Source organism: Myxine glutinosa, chromosome 8 (assembly GCF_964187855.1).
Source record: "Myxine glutinosa chromosome 8, kmMyxGlut1.1, whole genome shotgun sequence".
In the NCBI taxonomy this organism is placed as follows: Eukaryota; Metazoa; Chordata; class Myxini; order Myxiniformes; family Myxinidae; genus Myxine; species Myxine glutinosa.
Genome location: NC_136268.1, coordinates 109734600 through 109753857, shown reverse-complemented (window position 1 = coordinate 109753857; position 19258 = coordinate 109734600). Strand labels below are relative to the sequence as shown.

Genomic DNA, 19258 nt, shown 5'->3' with positions numbered 1-19258 from the left:
GGACCTGGTGGGACCCCTTCCCTCCTCGCGGGGCTTCACCCACCTCCTCACAATGGTGGACAGGACCACCAGGTGGCCGGAGGCCGTCCCGCTGGCATCAACAACATCCGCCGACGTGGCGCAGGCCTTCATTGGCACGTGGATTGCCCGTTTCGGCGCCCCCTCGGACATCTCCTCCGACAGAGGTCCGCAATTCACCTCTGAGCTTTGGGGCGCGGTCGCCCAGGCCTTGGGGGTCAAGCTTCACCGCACCACGGCCTACCACCCCCAAGCCAACGGCTTGTGCGAGCGGTTCCACCGCTCGATGAAGGCCGCTCTCAGGGCCAGCCTCCAGGACGACGGTTGGGCCGACAGGCTCCCGTGGGTCCTATTGGGCCTCCGAACGGCCCCTGAAGAGGACCTCCAGGCTTCCACCGCCGAGCTGGTCTATGGCCAGCCACTGCGTGTGCCGGGCGAATTCATCCCTGATGCCACAGGCCCCTGGTCCGCGGCTCACCAGCGCTCGGTCCTCCAGGAGGCCGCCAGGAGATTTGCCCCCAACCCCACGTCCCCCCAGCACTTCGCACTGCGGAGTACGTTTTTATCCGGCACGACGCACACCAGGGACCGCTCTGGCCGCCGTACGATGGACCTTTCCGGGTCCTGAAGAGGGACGACAAGTCGTTCACCATCGACATCGGCGGCAAGGCGGACCGCATCTCTGTGGACCGCCTCAAGCCGGCCCATTTGGACCTCGACCAACCTCCACGGTTGGCCCTTCCTCCACGACGGGGCCGTCCCCCGTCAACCAGGCCCCCCGCCAGACCATCCACCGCCCCGCCACCTACCACCCCCACACGAATCGTCAGGGGTCGTTTCGGCCGGGTCATCAAGACCCCCCTCAAACTGACTCTCCCGGTGCATGTTAATTCTGGGGGGGGCGCGTGTAGCGGTTACCGGTAGCATGACACAATTACCCTGCACCGGCCGATGACGCAACCGGCGAGCGGTCACGTGTCCGGACTCGTCCGGGCGTGTTGAGACTTGCCTTTACCTGGCGAACGCTTGCCTTGCATACCACGCCCCGTTGAGAGGCATGGCTTATCTATTTGCATACCATGCCCCGCCTGAGAGGCGTGGCTTTTGTGTGTTGAGTTTCTGATATATATTGCCGCCCATTCGATGGGCTGATTCAGTGCTTTGGAGTTCGTTTGAGTGAGCTGGGAATAAATAGCTCAGAGAAACTTAATTCCTGGCGTCGTCCATTTTGTCCGATTTTATCGTGCGAGCACAGCTCTCACAGGTTAACCAAAAACCGATCTGGGTAGCAGCATGCAAAACGCACCAAATGGCATCAAGCCCACTCAGTTCATACAAATTCATGCCAAAGAAAGTTGCTTTTTTAGGCCTTAAACAATAAAACAATCTTGAGAGCAAAGCAACAGTAAATATAAGAGTAATGCTGGATCTACTTTCACAAGTTACTTTTTCCATTCAAGTAGTTCTACTACAAGCCGATGAACACCAGCAACTAACGACACTACTTGCAATCAGCAATCACCCATGCTTTATCGAGCTCACGGATGATTTGCCAAAAAAATAATTTTATGGGATATTTGTGATGCGCAATCAACTCAGACAGCAAGATGACCAAAGAGTTCTGTAAAACAGATAATTTGTCGTCTGGCCATGACCTTTCAGAGGAAGGAAAATACCATGAAACTCCACGAACCGATTAACAACCAACAATGTAACACGTCAAAATAATAAAAATTAAATTCACTCATCTTCAAGGACTGATGTTTTAACCTGGAAACAAAAGCCAGGGCAAAATACTGGCCGGTCAATACGCGACTTGCGACATGATGTAATCACCCAGAATGCTCTGTGCAGAAGCCCCTGGCAACAGCGGTCATCACGGTAACCGAACGTATATTGTGTGTGCCAGATAAGAGTGGCTACCTAAAACGGCTCACAAAGCTTCTAAAAAAACAAAAAAAACGAAAATACTTGGAAACGTACCTGCGAGAAAGGTCTGTGCCTCTGAACAACTAAAGAGTTGGAGAACTGTCTGTAGTCACCCAAATAACTCCCAGCTTGCAACTCCCTGTATTGCAAACTCCCAAGAACGTGGACTAGTGCATATCAAATATTCATATACGGGCACGGTCGACCCAAACCTTTGACCATCGCTGCGAGTGAGTGGACTTCAAACATTTTGGAATTACCTTGTAAACATGGCAGGCTTGGCGATTTATTTAATGGACGTCTGGTTTTGGAGAGATGATGCCATCAGTACCAACATATAGGCAGACTGCCCAGCGGAAAACACCGTATCTGGTTTGGGTGCTTCTTAACAACAATGAGAAGGTCCATATATGGGGCTTGTCAATGCACAGTGTAGATTTAAAATGATGATATTTACTGTTAATCATGTTGGGGGGGGGGGGGGGGGGAGAGGGGTAAGGAATGAGATTGTAAGGTCTGGTAAGGAAGGTAAGGCTCCATGGGCTGTGAGGGCAGTTATAAATATAGATGTTATGTTTGGTTTCACAGCCACAAGATTAATTATACTGGGTCTTAGCATTTATTGGTAAAATGTGAAGTGTGTGTGTGTGTGTGTGTGTGTGTGTGTGTGTGTGTGTGTGTGTGTGTGTGTGTGTGTGTGTGTGTGTGTGTGTGTGTGTGTGTGTGTGTGTGTCCCTACCGCTCAATGGTATTAACAGGGGAAGCTGTTGAATCTTGACGCCTCTCATCCACGGATATTTCTCATATTTTCTACATTTCCAAGAGTCTGATTTGCATTCAGGACCACAATTATGGTTAACCACTTTGAAATTGCTACTCCTTCGTCGAAACTCTAAATACTAAAAATTATGTTTAAAAGAGGATTTTAATTAGATTTTGTGCGAGTAACAGCAGGTTAAAAGTTCCCGTCGGGCAGCATCGAATCGGTGTAAACAGACACAGCACATGCGCAGAAAGCCTCGTTAGCATTCATATGTCATTTCAAAACTCAGGTACTGTATTAGCTGAACAGAGTTTGGTGATGGATGTGTGGGCTGGACAACTGCGTGGTTAGACAAAGAAAAACAATTAAAAAGTCAGGCAAGGAAAGCAGTGTTATCTGTTACAGATTCGTACCACACCAGAACACCAGCGCTCATGAAAACAGAATGAAGTGCCTTGTCCTGTTGAAGAAAGAGCAAAACTGAAAGGATGATTAGGCAACAGTTTGACATTTCAAAAATAAATCAAAAGTACACATATTGGCAAGAACTACCAAGCAGTTTTGCCTTCGTAATGACCTCGATCAATATGCTGATGTTGCTTTAAGTTTAAACGACCAACATAATGAACCGTCACATGTGGGGACAAACACGACGCAAAGGAATGAGAGATGAGCCAGATGTACAAAAGATATAATTTCTGGGTTTATTGTTAAAATACGTTTGTAAACTAGAGTTGCATGCACATGTGCATACGCAGGTACACTCAAGGAGTGAAGCATCCCCTCTCTTTGCTGATGAGGGATAACTTGGCAAAGAGCACCTGAAACGCATGAGCATGGATTACATTCTGGGGCAATATGGCCACCAAAGAGTGATGGGCCAGTCTCTTATAGGCAAAGCTGCAATTTCACACAAGGGGAAGCAGTAAGCCATATCTGCAACAGCAGGCCATTCAAAGCCAGAACACGTGGACACATACTGCACCTCTCCCAGCAACTTGTACTGCAGTCTTTCCTTGCATCTCATGCACCTCAGCTCTCACTTCCCACTTCCCACTTCCAACTCGCCTAATGTTCTGGGAGAGCATAGCTCACAAGCACATCATATATACTGCAACAAATGGCCACACACACACTACCTTGTACTGCTCAATCCTATCTGTTTATGGAAACCAAATATTCCCACCTGTCTACAGAAAGAAATGCTTGATATGCATCTTGGTATTCCGAGGCACCTCCTCACAAATTCGCTAAGGAAAAACATACATTCTGACCACAGGACCGACAACACTGTGGATTACCACATGGTTGCTTCACCCAGCCAATCTTAAATATCCCTTTGCCAGGGGCAATGCACTGCTGCACTCTCTCCTCTACTGGCTGAATGCCATCAAGCACACAATCCCTCCAACTCTGGCATATTTGCAATCTTCTCATAGACCGAAACTCACACTTACCTTTCAGCCATCCAACATACATCTCCACTTTTGCCTGACCTATTCTACACAGCTAGTCACACACCATCTTCAACACTGATAAAACCGTCATTCTTCTCACCTACCCAAGTTCACATTCACACCAAAACCTTACCCGACTTAAATGCTGACCCGTACTCAATTATCAAAACTCACCAAGTTTTTCCCCATTCAATATACAGTGCCTTCAGAAAGTATTCACAACCCTTGAATTTATCACATTTCGTTGTGTTACAACCTGAATTTAAAATGGATTAAATTTAATAATTTTATCACCAATCTACACAAAATACCACATAATGACAAGGTAAAAACATGTTCAAAGTAAAAATAAAAACAAAGCTCCAATAATCGTTCCCTCTATTGTTACAAGTCTCCCAGTCCCTGCCGCTGAAAAGCATCCCCATAGCATGATGTTGCCACCACCATGCTTCACGGTTGGAATTGTGTTAGGTGGGCGATGAGCTGTGCTCAGTTTCCGCCAGATGTAGCGCATTGCATGGAAGCCAGAGAGTTTAATTTTTGCCTCATCAGACCACAAAAACTTTTGCCTCATGCTCTCAGAGTCTATCACATGCCCTTTTGCAAACTCCAGGCATGCTGTCATATGCCTTTTTCTCAGGAGTAGCTTCCATCATGGCAACTCTCCCATAAAACCTAGATTTGTGAAGTGCTGCAGAGAATGTTGTCCTTCCAGCAGGTTCTCCCACCTCAGCCAAGGAACTCTGTAGTTCTGTCAGAGTGGTCATTTGGTTCTTGGTCACCTATGTGACCAAGGTCCTTGTTGCCCGGTTGCTCGGTTGCTCAGTTGCTCAGTTGCTCAGTTTAGGTGGACGGCGAGCTCTCGTTAGAATCTGGGCAGTTCCATATTCCTTACATTTTTTATGATGAAGATCACAGTGCTTTTGGGAACTTTCAACACTCGAGAAAATGTTTTATACCCTTCCGGGTTGGCCTTTTTCGGGAACTGTGGTTGTTGTTGTTTTTCGGTCCCCTTTTTGAAGCAATGTTTTACGGCCGGATGCCCTTCCTGACGCCAACCCTTTTTGCCGCCTTTAACGACAAGCAGGGAATTACCAGTGAACTGGTACTCAATTTGCCGACCTCGGAAGGATGACAGGCTGAGTCAACCCCCCTGGCGTTAATTCAGCGATTGACCGGGATTCGAACCCAGGATCCTAGGATCCTAAGCCGGCACCCTAGCCGCTAGCCCAACACCAGGGATTAATCTATACAACAATAGTTAACAGCAAACAACAATATTGACTAATTTACAAAATTCAACCGAATCACAAGACTGGACCTCCACCAACATCCATATCGGATTCACATCCGGCATCAACTTACACCAGGGGATTTTGCCAGGAGGCGGGTGCTTGCCAGATGGTTGATAGCACGTTGCGAAGCAGATGTCAATTTCCTGCGCTATCTCATTATCGGCAACGAAGCTGCTTTCGCCATGGACGGCAAGGTCAATACCCATAATGTTCTTGAATATGCACCGACAGGACAACCCCCAGAATTTAATTTTGACACCAACATGAATCGACAAAAGTGGCCTGTTTGGTGTGGACTGTTTGGTTGGGACTTTGTGGAAGTGGTCAGGTGATCAGACCATTTTTCTTTCAAAAGAATGTCAATGGTAACAGGTATCTGCAGATGATCAATGATGAAGTTTTACCGCAGCTGGAGGAGAACCTTGAGCGACAGGTTCGTGTTGTCTTCAGATATCTCTGTTGGGCCCAAGACGGCACCCCAGCACATCGTCTTATCGCTGTCCGAGATCGACTGAGGGAACTCTTTGGAGACCGAGTCATCGCCCTCAACCATGCAGTGGAATGGCCGCCAAGATCACCTGACCTCACGCCATGTGATCATTTCCTTTAGGGACATTTAAAGAACAAGGTGTTCGTAACTCCTCCCCGTGATCTTGACGAATTGCAGGGCCGTATTCGACATGAAGTGGATGCTTTGCGCAATGACCCGGCTATGGTGAGACGAGCAGTTCAGGGCATGCTCCGCCGCTGTGAGCTTTGTGTTGAAAGGGGAGGTGGACATGTTGAAGGTGTGGGTGCATAAAGGCCAATCATTCCTGAGAAAAGTTCACATCTGACGTTCATTTTGCACCAATTATCCTGACTTGCATCGATTAGCCAAACTTGTAAAAATGCGATTTGAACTTGTCATTTTCAATGAACATGTACTCGGTCATGTGTGACAGCAATGATGCATGGAAGGTATCAATGGAAAGCTGAGGATCTCCTCTTAATTAGTAAACCACATGTAAATTGTCAAAATAAATAACCTTTGTATATTAACCCCTTGAATTCGGATTACCTTTCTTTTTTTTTTGGTACACAATATATATATATATATATATATATATATATATATATATAGAGAGAGAGAGAGAGAGAGAGAGAGAGAGAGAGAGAGAGAGAGAGAGAGAGAGAGAGAGAGAGAGAGAGAGACAGAGACAGAGACAGAGACAGAGACAGAGAGAAAGAGTGATCAATAATCAAGTCATATTTTAAATATTGGAATACTGGTGTTGCTGTTGTTATAGGAAGAGCACAATCTTTTTAAATCTTGATTTTTGCCATTAATATTATGTTTCATTTGCTTTCGGATTGATCCATTATGGCCGAGAGATCCTGTTGCACGAATGGCTGCGCATGTTGAGGTTTGAGTCTGTAATTGCACTTCAAAGATGGTGGTGGCAAGAAATTCAAAGACAGGAAATACCACGTTGCTAATGTAATTAAAACACCAACAGATTTTCTTTCCTGAAAGGCCGGTTTAATTTGTGAGCATTACATTTTGACAAACGCCACTGAGATCGCAACACATTTTCTCAATTGCTTGTTATTTTCCACTGAATGCTGAAGGCAAATTGGCAATGACATTGTGAATACAACTTTCTAATTCACCCAAATTAGGAGGATTGCTGGCATACACTTTTTCTTTAGCCCAAAACCACAAAAAAAAGTCGCACGGTGTTAAATCAGGATTCCTGGATGGCCACTATAAGTCTTCGATGCCCAATAAGTCTGTGTACAAAGTGTGTATCCAACCAATTACAAACTTCAATCAAGAAGTGCAGAAGTGCACCATCTTGCATAAAAAACACTTAATTTGTGTGATCCCATTTCTGAATTTTTGGAGAAAAAATTTGGAAGCATTTCCAAGTACCTCAGATCTGGCCGTTCATTGTATCGTGAATGATGCAAGGTCCAGGCTGGAGTTCCTCAAGGCAGTGTTCTGGGCCTTGTGCTTTTTTTGGTATTCATTATTGATCTATCCGACACTTTGGAAAATCCTCTATCTTTTTGCTGATGACTCCCACCCTCTGCCGCTTTATATCTCAACCTTCAGATCGGTAAGCAGTAGCCTCTTCGCTCTCTGCAGACCTGGATAAAATCACAAACTGGTCAAATAAGTGTAACATTTCTTTCAATCCTGACAAATCTCACACTCATTATGTCTCTCCGAAAACACCGCTTGGAAAACCCTTCCATCTACTTTCTCAACAATCCTCTCAAATAAATTCTGTCACTCAATCTTTTAGGTCTCACTATCTGCCATGATCTTTCCTGTGAAAACCACATTTCCAAGCTGGCCTCAAAACCCAGTCGCCGACTAGGCATCCTCCGTCGTGTGAAGTTCTTCCTTGGTACTTCTGAGCTCCTCACCACATACAAAGCTTTCATCCACAGCTTGATGGAATACTGCTCTCCCCTCTGGGCTAAAAGCGCCCGACTCACACCTAACTTGGCTTCACGATGTAAAAAAAAAAGGCTTTTAGGATCATTGGTATCTCCCGCGAAGCTGCCGATTGAGGGCCTTTCACTCGCTCACCGCAGGCAGGTTGGCAGTCTTTTTGTCTTCTACAGACTCCTCTCCGGCCCAGCTCCCCCTGCCCTGTCTGTGCTCTGTCCCCCAAATATTCCTGCAGGACGCACAATATCTGTCAGCAAACCTCTTCTGGTGAAACTGCCAAAATCAAGATTTACTGCTTTTATTCCTCTTTTTTCCTGCATCTGGAAAAAACTCCCACACTCTCTCAAATCCCACGCCTCCCTCCAGATCTTCAAAACAGCTGTTCACTACCATCTCTTATCTCCAAAACCATCATCTTTTCTACCCCCGTTAATTTCATCCCAGATCCACTTTTTATGAAATACCGGCTTCTTTCCTTGAAGTCCTAGCAGTGCCCATGTGTTTTATACCTCTCCAAAATATATCAAAAGTGGCATGTCTTCCCTTTTTTTGCTGCCATCTTTGAAGTGAAATTACAGACTGCAAAACCTCATATAAGCAGCAATTCACACTCTGAGCAACAGTTAATTTCTCAGCCATAATGGATCACGCTGAAAACAAAAATAAAAATAATATCAATAGCAAAAAACAAACTTTCAAACAAAGAAAATTATTGTTCCACATTATTGTATACAATAACACGAGTATTTCTATATTTAAAATAGTGAATTCAGATCATCCCGTACATGACCACAACAATATAAAGATACACAGATGCAAAATGATGGAAGGGAATAAGAAAATGGATCCATTTGGCACCAATTTGTGAAAGCGAGTTTTGCTTTGAGACACGATGAGGAACTGAAATTTCGACCAATGCAAAAAAGGCTTCTCAATTTGAGATAGGAAGTGAGGATTTAGAAATTCTGGCTCAATTTGCATGGAATCCAGCCATGCGTGAGTCAGTAAAGACTGTGAGTAGTCAAGCTCCTCAGGAACTCAGAAATGAACCAGCCCCAAGATGCAACAAGTATCTATAGGATAGTGGAAGAGTCATTACCACATGGGGGGGCAACATCCAGAGGATAGCAAGGCAGGATTGCATGCCCAACGAAACCGCTTACCATAGAACTAGCGATATTGAATAAGGGGCACACACCCACCATAGGACACAAGCTGAGAAGAGCTTGTGCACCAGGAATGGCTCTATTACCAATATTGCTTATCATGTACATCACATCCACCAGTACAACATCTCACCAGTTCTCTTATAATGGGATTTTATGGGCCTTCTTAAACTTTTCCATCATACTCATTCAATTCCTCTTCTCTACTATGCTCAGATCCACACTCTGCCGCCTCGGTGGCAGACTAAAGGGTTTGAGGATCATCTGACCTTCACATCACCTTAATGTTCCCCTAACCGGTTTCTGGAAAATGTATTGTGGGTATACATTTCCCCAGCCTTACTCAGACACCTGACAATCTCGGTTCAAACAATTTAGAAGGTTCACATATTACATCCAACATTCTTGGTACAATTCCACTCAAGTGGTTTATGGGCAAGAAGACAAAGGAGGATTGAAGCACCAAAAAAAAACAAAAAAACTATAGTCATGAAAATAAACAGTAAAATAAAATTCAAACTAGGCTAACAGTATGCTTGCTCTCCATTGGAAAGCATACTGTTTGCTTGGCTCGACAATTCTGCATCCCTCTCCCTGCTAATATAAATGCTCAAAGCAAATACTTAATAGTTAAAGCACAAAAGGTCCAAACTCTAACCTTGTGAATCTGAGCATGGTATAAATGCAAGCATTGGAAATGAACCAAGAAAAGCGAATTTCACCTGTAGATTTATTGGCCCCTCGGCATCTCAGCTCAGACACCATGAGGCGTGTGGCGTGCATGGTAAAACTCGAGAGTTCAGGAAAGATTTCTGGTACCCCCTCTGGCGGCACATCTTCAAAGGCCTGTTCATGTTACATGATAGTTGCATTAGAAATTGTTCAATAACTGTCAACAAACTAATAACCTTGTGAACTTTGCACACCCTTCTTACCATCGATCTGCATGTAATTAAGCCTCCCCCTATAAAGGGTAGAGGTAGGATTTGGTTCTACCGAATGTAGAGGTTGTTTCTACAATTAGTGCCCCCAGCTTTAATGGTACCGTAGAGTTTTTTTTTTTTAGCTCTCTATGACATTACGCTAGTTTTAGCTCTCGAAGTGCTATGACATGTTAATTTACGTTTCTATGTGCGATGACATGCTAATGTAGCTCTCTATGACATTACACTAGTTTTAGCTCTACATGTGCTCTGACATTATGCTAGTTTTAGCTCTATATGTTATTGTCTACCCTCAGGAGAGCCAGGAAACAACATCTCTCCATTCTCAAGACTGACCTCTCAAAACTGTCTCCCTCCTCCAAATCCCGGTGGCATCTGGTCAAATCTGTTTCTGGTGTTTGGTCCCCCTCCATTCCCTCACTTACCTCAAATGGCTACACAGCCGACACCGCACATGAAAAAGCTGAATGACAACTCTGTGTTTGCCTCAAAATATTGTGTCCCAAACCCCTCTCTCTCTGTACCCACCTTACCCAGTCAAACCCAGCTGTTCCTGGACACTGTGTCCTTCTCTCCTGACAAGGTGGAGAAGTTTTTGTCAAACGTCGACTCTGATTCTGCAACTGGACCAGACGGCATCAGCCCACAGGTCCTAAAATCCTGCTATGCCGCTCGATCTCACCCTTTCTATGTTCTCTTCACACTCCCTTTTGCTCAAGGTCATCTGCCATCTGATTGGAAATCAGCCAACATTACCGCTTTACACAAAAAAGATGCAAAAATAGATCCTTGCAACTACCAATCAGCCTGCTCCCAATTATCAGCAAAGTCATGGAATCCATCATCGCTTCTGACATCAAATCCTTCCTCTTCTCCAATGGCTTGATCTCGGGTCATCAATTTGGATTCAGACCAGGTCATTCTACTCTGGACATGCTGCTTCTGCTGTCTCAACAATGGATGGAGGTCCTCAATGCCAAACAGGAAATCATAGCTGTCACCCTTGACAAATATCATGCCTTCGATACGGTCTGGCACCCTGCCATGCTCACCAAACTCTCCTCCGATGGTATCCATGGAAACCTCCACGCATGGCTTGCAGACTTCCTTTCTGGTCGGTCAACGTGTGGCCCTGAAAGGAATTCTCTAATCTCCCCTTCCTGTTCAGGCTGGAGTTCCTCAAAGCAGTGTTCTGGGCCCTGTGCTTTTTCTGATCTTCATCAATGATCTCTCCGGCCGTCTGGAAAATCCTCTCAATCTCTTTGATGATGACTCCACTCTCTGCCGCTCCATACCTCATCCATCAGATCGACAGGTAGCAGCCTCTTCACTCTCTGCAGACCTGGACAATATCTCAAACTGGTCAAACAAGTGGAACATGTCTTTCAATCCGACAAATCTCACACTCTCACTTTGTCTCTCCGTAAAGACCGCCTGGACAACCTTCACATCTACTTTCTGAACAATCCTCTTGAAGAAGTTCTGTCACTCAAGCTTTTGGGTCTCACAATCTGCCATGATCTTTCCTGGGAAAACCACATTTTCAAGCTGGCCTCCAAAGCCAGTCGCCGACTGGGCATACTCCGTCGTGCGAAGTCCTCCCTTGGCACACCTGAGCTCCTCAACACATACAAGGCTTTCATCCACAGCTCAATGGAATACTGCTCTTGCCTCACACCTAGCTCGGCTTCACGTTGTTGAAACGAAAGTTTTCAGAATCGTTGGCATCTCCCGCGATGAAGCTAACTCCGAGGGCCTTTCACTCACTCACCACAGGCAGGTTGGTGGTCTTTCTGTCTTCTACCGATTAATCTCCGGCCTAGCTACCCCAGCTCCGTCTGTGCTCTGTCCCCCAAATATTCCTGCAGGTCGCACAAGATCTGCCAGCAACCCTCTTCTGGTGAAACTGCCAAAATCAAGACCCTCTGCTCACCTTCGCTCTTTCATTCCTCTTTTCTCCCGCCTCACTCTCTTCAACCCCTCTCCTCCCTCCAGGTCTTTAAAACAGCTGTTCACCACCATCTCTTATCTTCCCTCATCCAAAACCTTGATCTTTTCTACCCCCGTTAAAACACCCCAAACCCTCTTTCAATCCCCAACTTCTTTCCTAAAATTCCTAGTAGTGAAATTCCTGGTAGTGTTCATTTGCTTTATTCCTAGTAGACTAGTCGTGTTCCTGGTAGTGTTCATTACCCCTATCTCCTCCCCAGCCCTTCCCCTTCCACCGATCTACCGACATCCCTCTTCTCTACTGCTGTTGTGCTTGTGTGCTTCCCTCTCTCTCCCCCTCTTGTCTCCCACTCCCTTCATTGTATGTTTTATGTGTCTGTGCATGTTTTCATGGTCAATGTGTTCGCTCTTACACAAGCCTAGATTCTGTAAACAATTTTTTTTTTAAATGTGCTCTGACATTACACTAGTTTTAGCTCTATATGTGCTCTGACATTATGCTAGTTTTAACTTTGACAAAATATCCACAATTACTGAGAGTTCTTCATAAACATTTTGGATGAAAATCACTGGTGTCCAACAGTAACCTTTTGGAAGAGTGTGAGCATCTTGTAGATGTTTTGCAACTGCTCCCGACTTGCACACTTTTGTTGCTGTTTTTTCTGGTGCTGCTGATGCTGCTGCATTGTAAGTTCCAAGTTGGCCATCGCTGCTTGGAGCTCAGTAAAGGCCTTGCTGGCCTGGTCATGCTGTGCAGGATGCTGCGTTCGTGAGTGTGCACCACTCATGATGCGCCGAAATACCCAACTCATCGCTTTATCTCAAGTCAGCAACAAAGCACGAGGAAGAGCACGTGCACATGCTAGGCCAACAAGGTGCGTCCTACAGCATTCTAAAGAGAAATGACAGAGAGAGATAAAAAAAATTATCATTTAACCACAAAAACGAAATTCACAACCAAAAGCTGTTTACAGTGATGCAAACAATGCAAAGCAATATAGATTTGCAACAACATTTCAAACAGTAACCATTAATCACTTAAAGTGAGTGGAAAGGCAGCATTTGCGGGTTGGAATCTCGTATCAATCAGGATTTTCACAGGTAGAACATAAAAAATGCAATCCTATTAGCAACGATGATCCATGGCATGTTAAACAGCAGAAATGCATTCTTCGGCACATACCAGTCATACTGTACAGCGTTCTTCTTGATCCAGCATCAAGATGTCATTTTAACCAATCAAATGTATATAAAAACAGAATTAACATCCTCTTTAGCAAGAAACAAGTATAAAAAGTATTAATTAAAACAAAAGCCACGTCGATGTTACACAATGCCTAGATGCAGCTGTGCCTATAACGTCAATGTTATAGGCACAGGACATTCCTATTGATTCGATTACTTGATGTTATTTTTGTGCAAAGTGAAAATATATCTCGGCAATTTCCCGTGTGTGGCGACGAATTTTTAATATATCTCGGCATTTTCCCGTCTGTTATTTCAGGCGGTGTATGACTGACCATGCCGCGATTTAAAAAAAATATATCTCGGCAATTTCTCGTGTGTAGCGACACGTGAACGAAGCTATGCTCCTCTCTCCACATTATTGTGACGACGTATAAATTAAATATTTCATCGTGACGATTGTCATCAAATGGACGAATTTTTAATATATCTTGGCATTTTCCCGTCTGTTATTTCAGGCGGTGTATGACTGACCATGCCGCGATTTAAAATATATATATCTCGGCAATTTCCCGTATGTGGCGACACGTGAACGAAGCTATGCTCCTCTCTCCACATTATTGTGACGACGTATAAATTAAATATTTCATCGTGACGATTGTCATCAAATGGACGAATTTTTAATATATCTCGGCATTTTCCCGTCTGTTATTTCAGGCAGTGTATGACTGACCATGCCGCGATTTAAACAAAATATATATATATCTCGGCATTTTCCCGTCTCTTATTTCGGGCGGTGTATGACTGACCATGCCGCGATTTAAAAAAAATATATCTCAATGGACTTGAAGTTACAGGCCTTTGAGAATTCATTTCGTTCTATAAAGGGCAACTTCCATCGGATTTTCTTCCCGTTTTTTTTCAACCGAGTCTAAAACTATGTTAGCGACTGTGAAAAATGAAATGATATATCGAATTTGATTTGAAATAAAACTGTGTGAGAGAGGAAGACACCACGGGCCTACAAAACAGGCCTCAAAGCTATGCGAGTTAATAAAATGGTGGATATTTGTTTATATGAAGCCTCTCCCACAATGGGTGGAGCTATGGTTCCCAGAATGGGTGGAGCTTTGAGGTTTTGTCTTCTCTGCAAGAACAAGAAGAACAAGAAGAAGAACAACAACAACAACAACAGCAGAGGGCACTCTATGACCAGCGTCTTGCGACGCGGCTAAAAAGGACTTGATACAAAACCGAATGCACAAGCCTATGCTTTGTGAGCTGAGGGAATGCCATATAACAACAGCAACAAAACAAACACTTCCACTTGAAAATAAATAAGGAAAGGAAAACAACAGATAGATACAGAATATGGAAAGATAAAAAGAAAAAAAACACTAACAACAACAACAAAAAACATGAACATGATGAATAATGATTTTATTTTTATTTTTTATTTTTTTTTGTATACAGATTCGAGGCTCATGTAAGAGAAATCACATTAAACAGGAAAATATGCACGGACACATAAAACATACAATAAAGGGAGCAAGAGACAAGAGTGGGGAGAGAGAGAGAGAACAGAGACAACATTACAACAACATTAGAGAACAGAGACGTCGGTAGATCTGTGGAAGGGAGAGGGCTGGGGGGGTAAGCGTACATGGTAGAAAGCGAATGAACACTACTAGCATTTCAGGAATGAGTCGGAGATTGAAAAAGGCAGTTTTGGGTGTTTTAACTAGGGTCGAAAAGATCAAGGTTTTGGATGGGGGAAGATAAGAGATGGTGGTGAAGAGCTGTTTTAAAGACCTGGAGGGAGGAGTGGGATTGAAGAGAGTGTGTGAGTTTGGTCCATATGTGGGAAAAAAGAGGGATGAAAGAGTGAAGGTGAGCAGAGAGTCTTGATTTTGGCAGTTTCACTCGAAGAGGGTTGCTGGCAGATCTTGTGCGTCCTGAAGGAATATTTGGGAAACAGAGCACAGACAGAGCTGGGGGAGCAAGGCCGGAGAGGAGTCAGTAGAAGACAGAAAGACCACCAACATGCCTGTGGTGAGAGAGAGAAAGGCCCTCAGAATCAGCTTCATCACGGGAGATTCCAATGATTCTGAAAGCTTTGGTTTCAACAGCGTGAAGCCGAGGTCAGTTTCATGAGCTTAAGGAGGAAGGAGCACCAGCCCAGCCCTCACCACACACACGAAAATCCCAGCCTTTCACGAAGGCAGAAGCACCAGCTCAGAGGGGAGAGCAGTATTCCTTTGAGCTGCGGGTGAAAGCATTGTATGTGGTGAGGAGCTGCCTGGTACTGTGCTGCATCAGGGCAAGTGCATTAGGCACTCAAGGCAAACCTTCAGCTTTGCACCTCCACCTTCAACAAGGCAACTTGGTTTTGCCTAAGAAGTTTGGTGACGTGCGACGCAATGAGAAAAATAAAACTACAACAGACACAGACATATTCTGTGTCCTTTTATTGATATAGAAGATAATAAAAATACATAATTAGACTATCCACCAACATGAATCACCCCACCAATACAAAAAGGTTCCATACAGGAGGGGAGACCAAAAATCCAGCCTCGAAAAATACATCATGCTTTTGGAATTTCACCATATGTATAATCAGGAGTTTAAAACGTGCCTGAATTTCCCTTCAACAGCTAACCGGTTTGTCTATAAAAGCCCGAAGGACACATTCCTAATCATGCCGAGAGACCAAAAGCACTTTTATAGAAAACTAGCAGAAGTACCCGGCATTGCCGGGGCGGGGGAGAGGAGGGGAGGAGGAAGGGGAGGGGAGGGGAACGGAGGAGGAGAGGGAGGGGGCCAGGGGAGAAGAGGGGGGGGAGGGGGTGGGGGAGGGGGGAGGGAGGCGGGGAGGGGGGAGGGGGGAGAGGGGGGAGGGGGAGGGGGAGGGGGAGGGATGGGAGGTGGAGAGGAGTGGGAGGGTGGGGGGAGGGGGAGGGGGAGGGCAAGGGGGGTGGGGGGAGGGCAAGGGGGTGGGGGAGGGGAGGGGGGAGGGGGGAGTGGGAGGGGGGAGGGGGAGGGGGAGGGGGGAGTGGGAGGGGGAGGGGGGAAGGGGTAGGGCAGAAAGGAAGGGGTAGGGGGGGAAAGGGAGGAGCATGGGGGAAAGGGAGGGGGAGGGGGAGGGGAGGGGAGGGGGGAGGGGGAGGGGGATGGGGAAGGGGTTAGGGTGTGAAAGGAAGGGGTAGGGGGGAAAGGGAGGGGCATGGGGGAAAGGGAGGGGAGGGGAGGGGAAAGGGGAGGGGGGAAGGGGAGAGGGTAGGGTGGAGGGGGAAGGGAGGGTGAAGGGTAGGGGGGGGGAGGGGGGAAAGGGAGGGGGAGCGGGAGGGAGGGGGAGGAGGGAAGGGGAGGGGAGGGATATAGATGGTTACTGGCAATTGATCACATCCACAAATGATGTAATCCACACAATTTATGTACTTTACATAACGTTAATGGGAATACATGGCCGTGTAGATGGGAAATACAGTTTGTTTGAAATAAATCACAAATATCAGATGAAAGTGAAAAAAAACCTATGTGGTGTGAATGGCAATGTTCCTCGCTGAAATGTGAAAAAACTGAATTACGTGTGAACGCATAACTGTGAGATTATGGCGGCAAAGTTGGAACATCACGTGATCCTCGCAGAAGTACCCGGCATTGCCGGGTGGGGGAGGGGAGACCCGTACATTCCCAACCCGTACATTCGCCCTCTCGACTCAAGCTCGTATTCGATTCGTATTCGAAATCGAAAGGGGAAAGGGGAAATCCTTCGTATTCGAATTCGTAAACACGAAATATGAATTAAAATTTAATTCATATCGCACAAAATCGACACAAAACACGGTCGCATAAAGGTGAAAAACGCAATGGCTTTTCGCCCTGAATTACGTGCAAACGTGTGACGTGTGACGGGATGGAACATCACGTGATCGCTCTGAGCGAATCAGCGAGCTGCTCGCACTGGCCGAGATTAGCGGGTACTTCGCTGAAATGCGCTGAGGTAAATATGAATAAAAAATATGGATCTCGTCAAATATTGTCTCGGCCATGTTCGTCCCAGGCTCAATGGCCATGTCTATGCCAAATATCAAGCACGTGAGCCTCTCCGTTTCGGAGTCTATCGGTAACATTACACACACACAAACTGTGTTTTATATATATAGATAAAATAAAATAAAAACATCAAAGCAAGCAAATTAAACACCAAAATCACATTGTTAAAACATGTTCCAAGTGAGCAGTTTGACAATGTTATTATTATTTGGACACTGCAGACACAAACACTTCCTACTTTCATCACTTTTCATCCTCTATACATCTGTCCAACATCAGTTCAGAGATTCGATTCGATTGCTGGACTCTGGATCCAGCAAAAGAGCCCCAGCCCATCACGCTTCCTCCTCCATGTTTGACAGTTGGTGTCATAGACTGAGGAACCATCCTTTCGCCTACTCGACGGCGTACAAAAACCCTGCGTGATGAACCAAAGATTTCAAATTTTGATTCATCGGTCCATAAGACCTTCTTCCAGTCTTCAGTAGTCCACTGGCGGTGCTTCATGGCCCGGGCAAGTCTCTTTTTATTATTTTGCCATCTTAGCAATGGCTTTCTTACTGCCACTCGACCTGTCAAACCTGCAGCTCGAAGTCTTCTCTACACAGTTGAAACTGAGACTTGCTTACTTCGACCAGTGTTAAGCTGTGCTTGAAGCTGTTGTCCTGTGAGCCGCCTATCACGCAAGCTGTTGACTCTCAGAAACTTGTCTTCTGATTCTGTTGTGGAGTTGGGTCGGCCAGACCTCTTCCTGTCAGAGTTTCCTCCAGTTTCCAATATACTACTTCCTGCAGTGCAATATTGTCCAAATAATGCTTCAGAGGGTGCAATAACAGTCTGTTCCAATACTGCTTTTATACAGACAGGGGGTTTGTATTCAAGTAATCAGCAGAGGTTGGGACACCTGTAGGAATTGTTTGCAGCAACTTTCAAGGCTTAATTTACTTACATTACTGCAGAACAGCTGTAAGTTGTTAACCCAGTACTTGTTCCCTGAAGAAGGCCTTTTTTTTTTACAATATAACTGTGCAATTCACATTAATTTCCCATTTTTGCTAACCTAAACTTTTTTTTTTACCTCGAGCAGTTTACTGCTTACCTTTGTACCATTTCAGGTTATTCACTGGACTTGAATTGCTTAAATTTCAATAACAAACAACAACAACATGCATTTTAAGGGCATTTTCCCTGCTAGAGCAGGGGTTAGCCTTGCGGTCCCCGTGACAATCTTCTCCATCTTGCCCTATTTTCTGCATCTCTCCTTGTTAACCCCCTTTCCCGCATTAAAATTCAATAATAACTGGAAAAATTGAGGTGTTCTAAAACTTTTGACCGGTAGTGTACGATTTGAAATTGAGATCCCAGCATCATGAGGCACAGGTTGGGGTGGGAAACAATAAACAGCCCAACTGATTATGGTTATCTCTGTGTCACAACTGCACTTTTATCATACATTCCCGCAGTGTTACCGACATGACGAAGTCTTCAAAAGTGAGTTTGGTATATTTTAACTGAACACTGAATTTTTGTCAGTACACCAGTTGACAGAAGTTGAGGCTCACCAAAAACAACAATGCTAAGGTGGAAATATCCATCCTTTTTGGTCTGTTTTAAAGGTTGAACCATACAACCAACTTTCAAAAAAACATATCTGAAATAAATAATCAACAATTCAGAAATCCAAGAAAATGAAATATATATATATATATATATATATATATACAGTATATATATATATATATATATATATATATATATATATATATATATATATATATATATATATTGTTGCGGATATGAGATTGGCCTCCATCCATATCCGCTTGTAAATATTCCCCTATTTCCCCAATACTTCCCAACTATCCCCAATCCCCCATTCCCTAGTCCCATTGTCTGTAAACAACACTCTGTAGACCCGACCTTCCCCTATTTCCCCCATTAAATGTCGCATCCAGGTCCACCGCATCTCACGTAGACAACTATAGGACATCTTGCTAGTTATTCTTAGTCTATGTCAGTTAAGGACTCGTTTCCATTAATTCTGACTCT

General features: G+C 44.9%; 1 protein-coding gene across 1 annotated transcript in view; it reads right to left on the bottom strand.

The window, feature by feature from the left end:
- The window catches only part of LOC137432836 (WD repeat and FYVE domain-containing protein 3), a 223909-nt gene that overhangs the window by 166272 nt on the left and 38379 nt on the right, over positions 1 to 19258 (bottom strand). Inside the window, exons 2-3 of the mRNA XM_068125081.2 lie at positions 12553 to 12857; positions 9794 to 9917 (exon numbers count right to left, since the gene is read on the bottom strand). Of these exons, the coding sequence (XP_067981182.2) occupies positions 9794 to 9917; positions 12553 to 12777 (349 nt within the window). The 5' untranslated portion in view covers positions 12778 to 12857. The remainder of the gene's footprint in view (positions 1 to 9793; positions 9918 to 12552; positions 12858 to 19258) is intronic.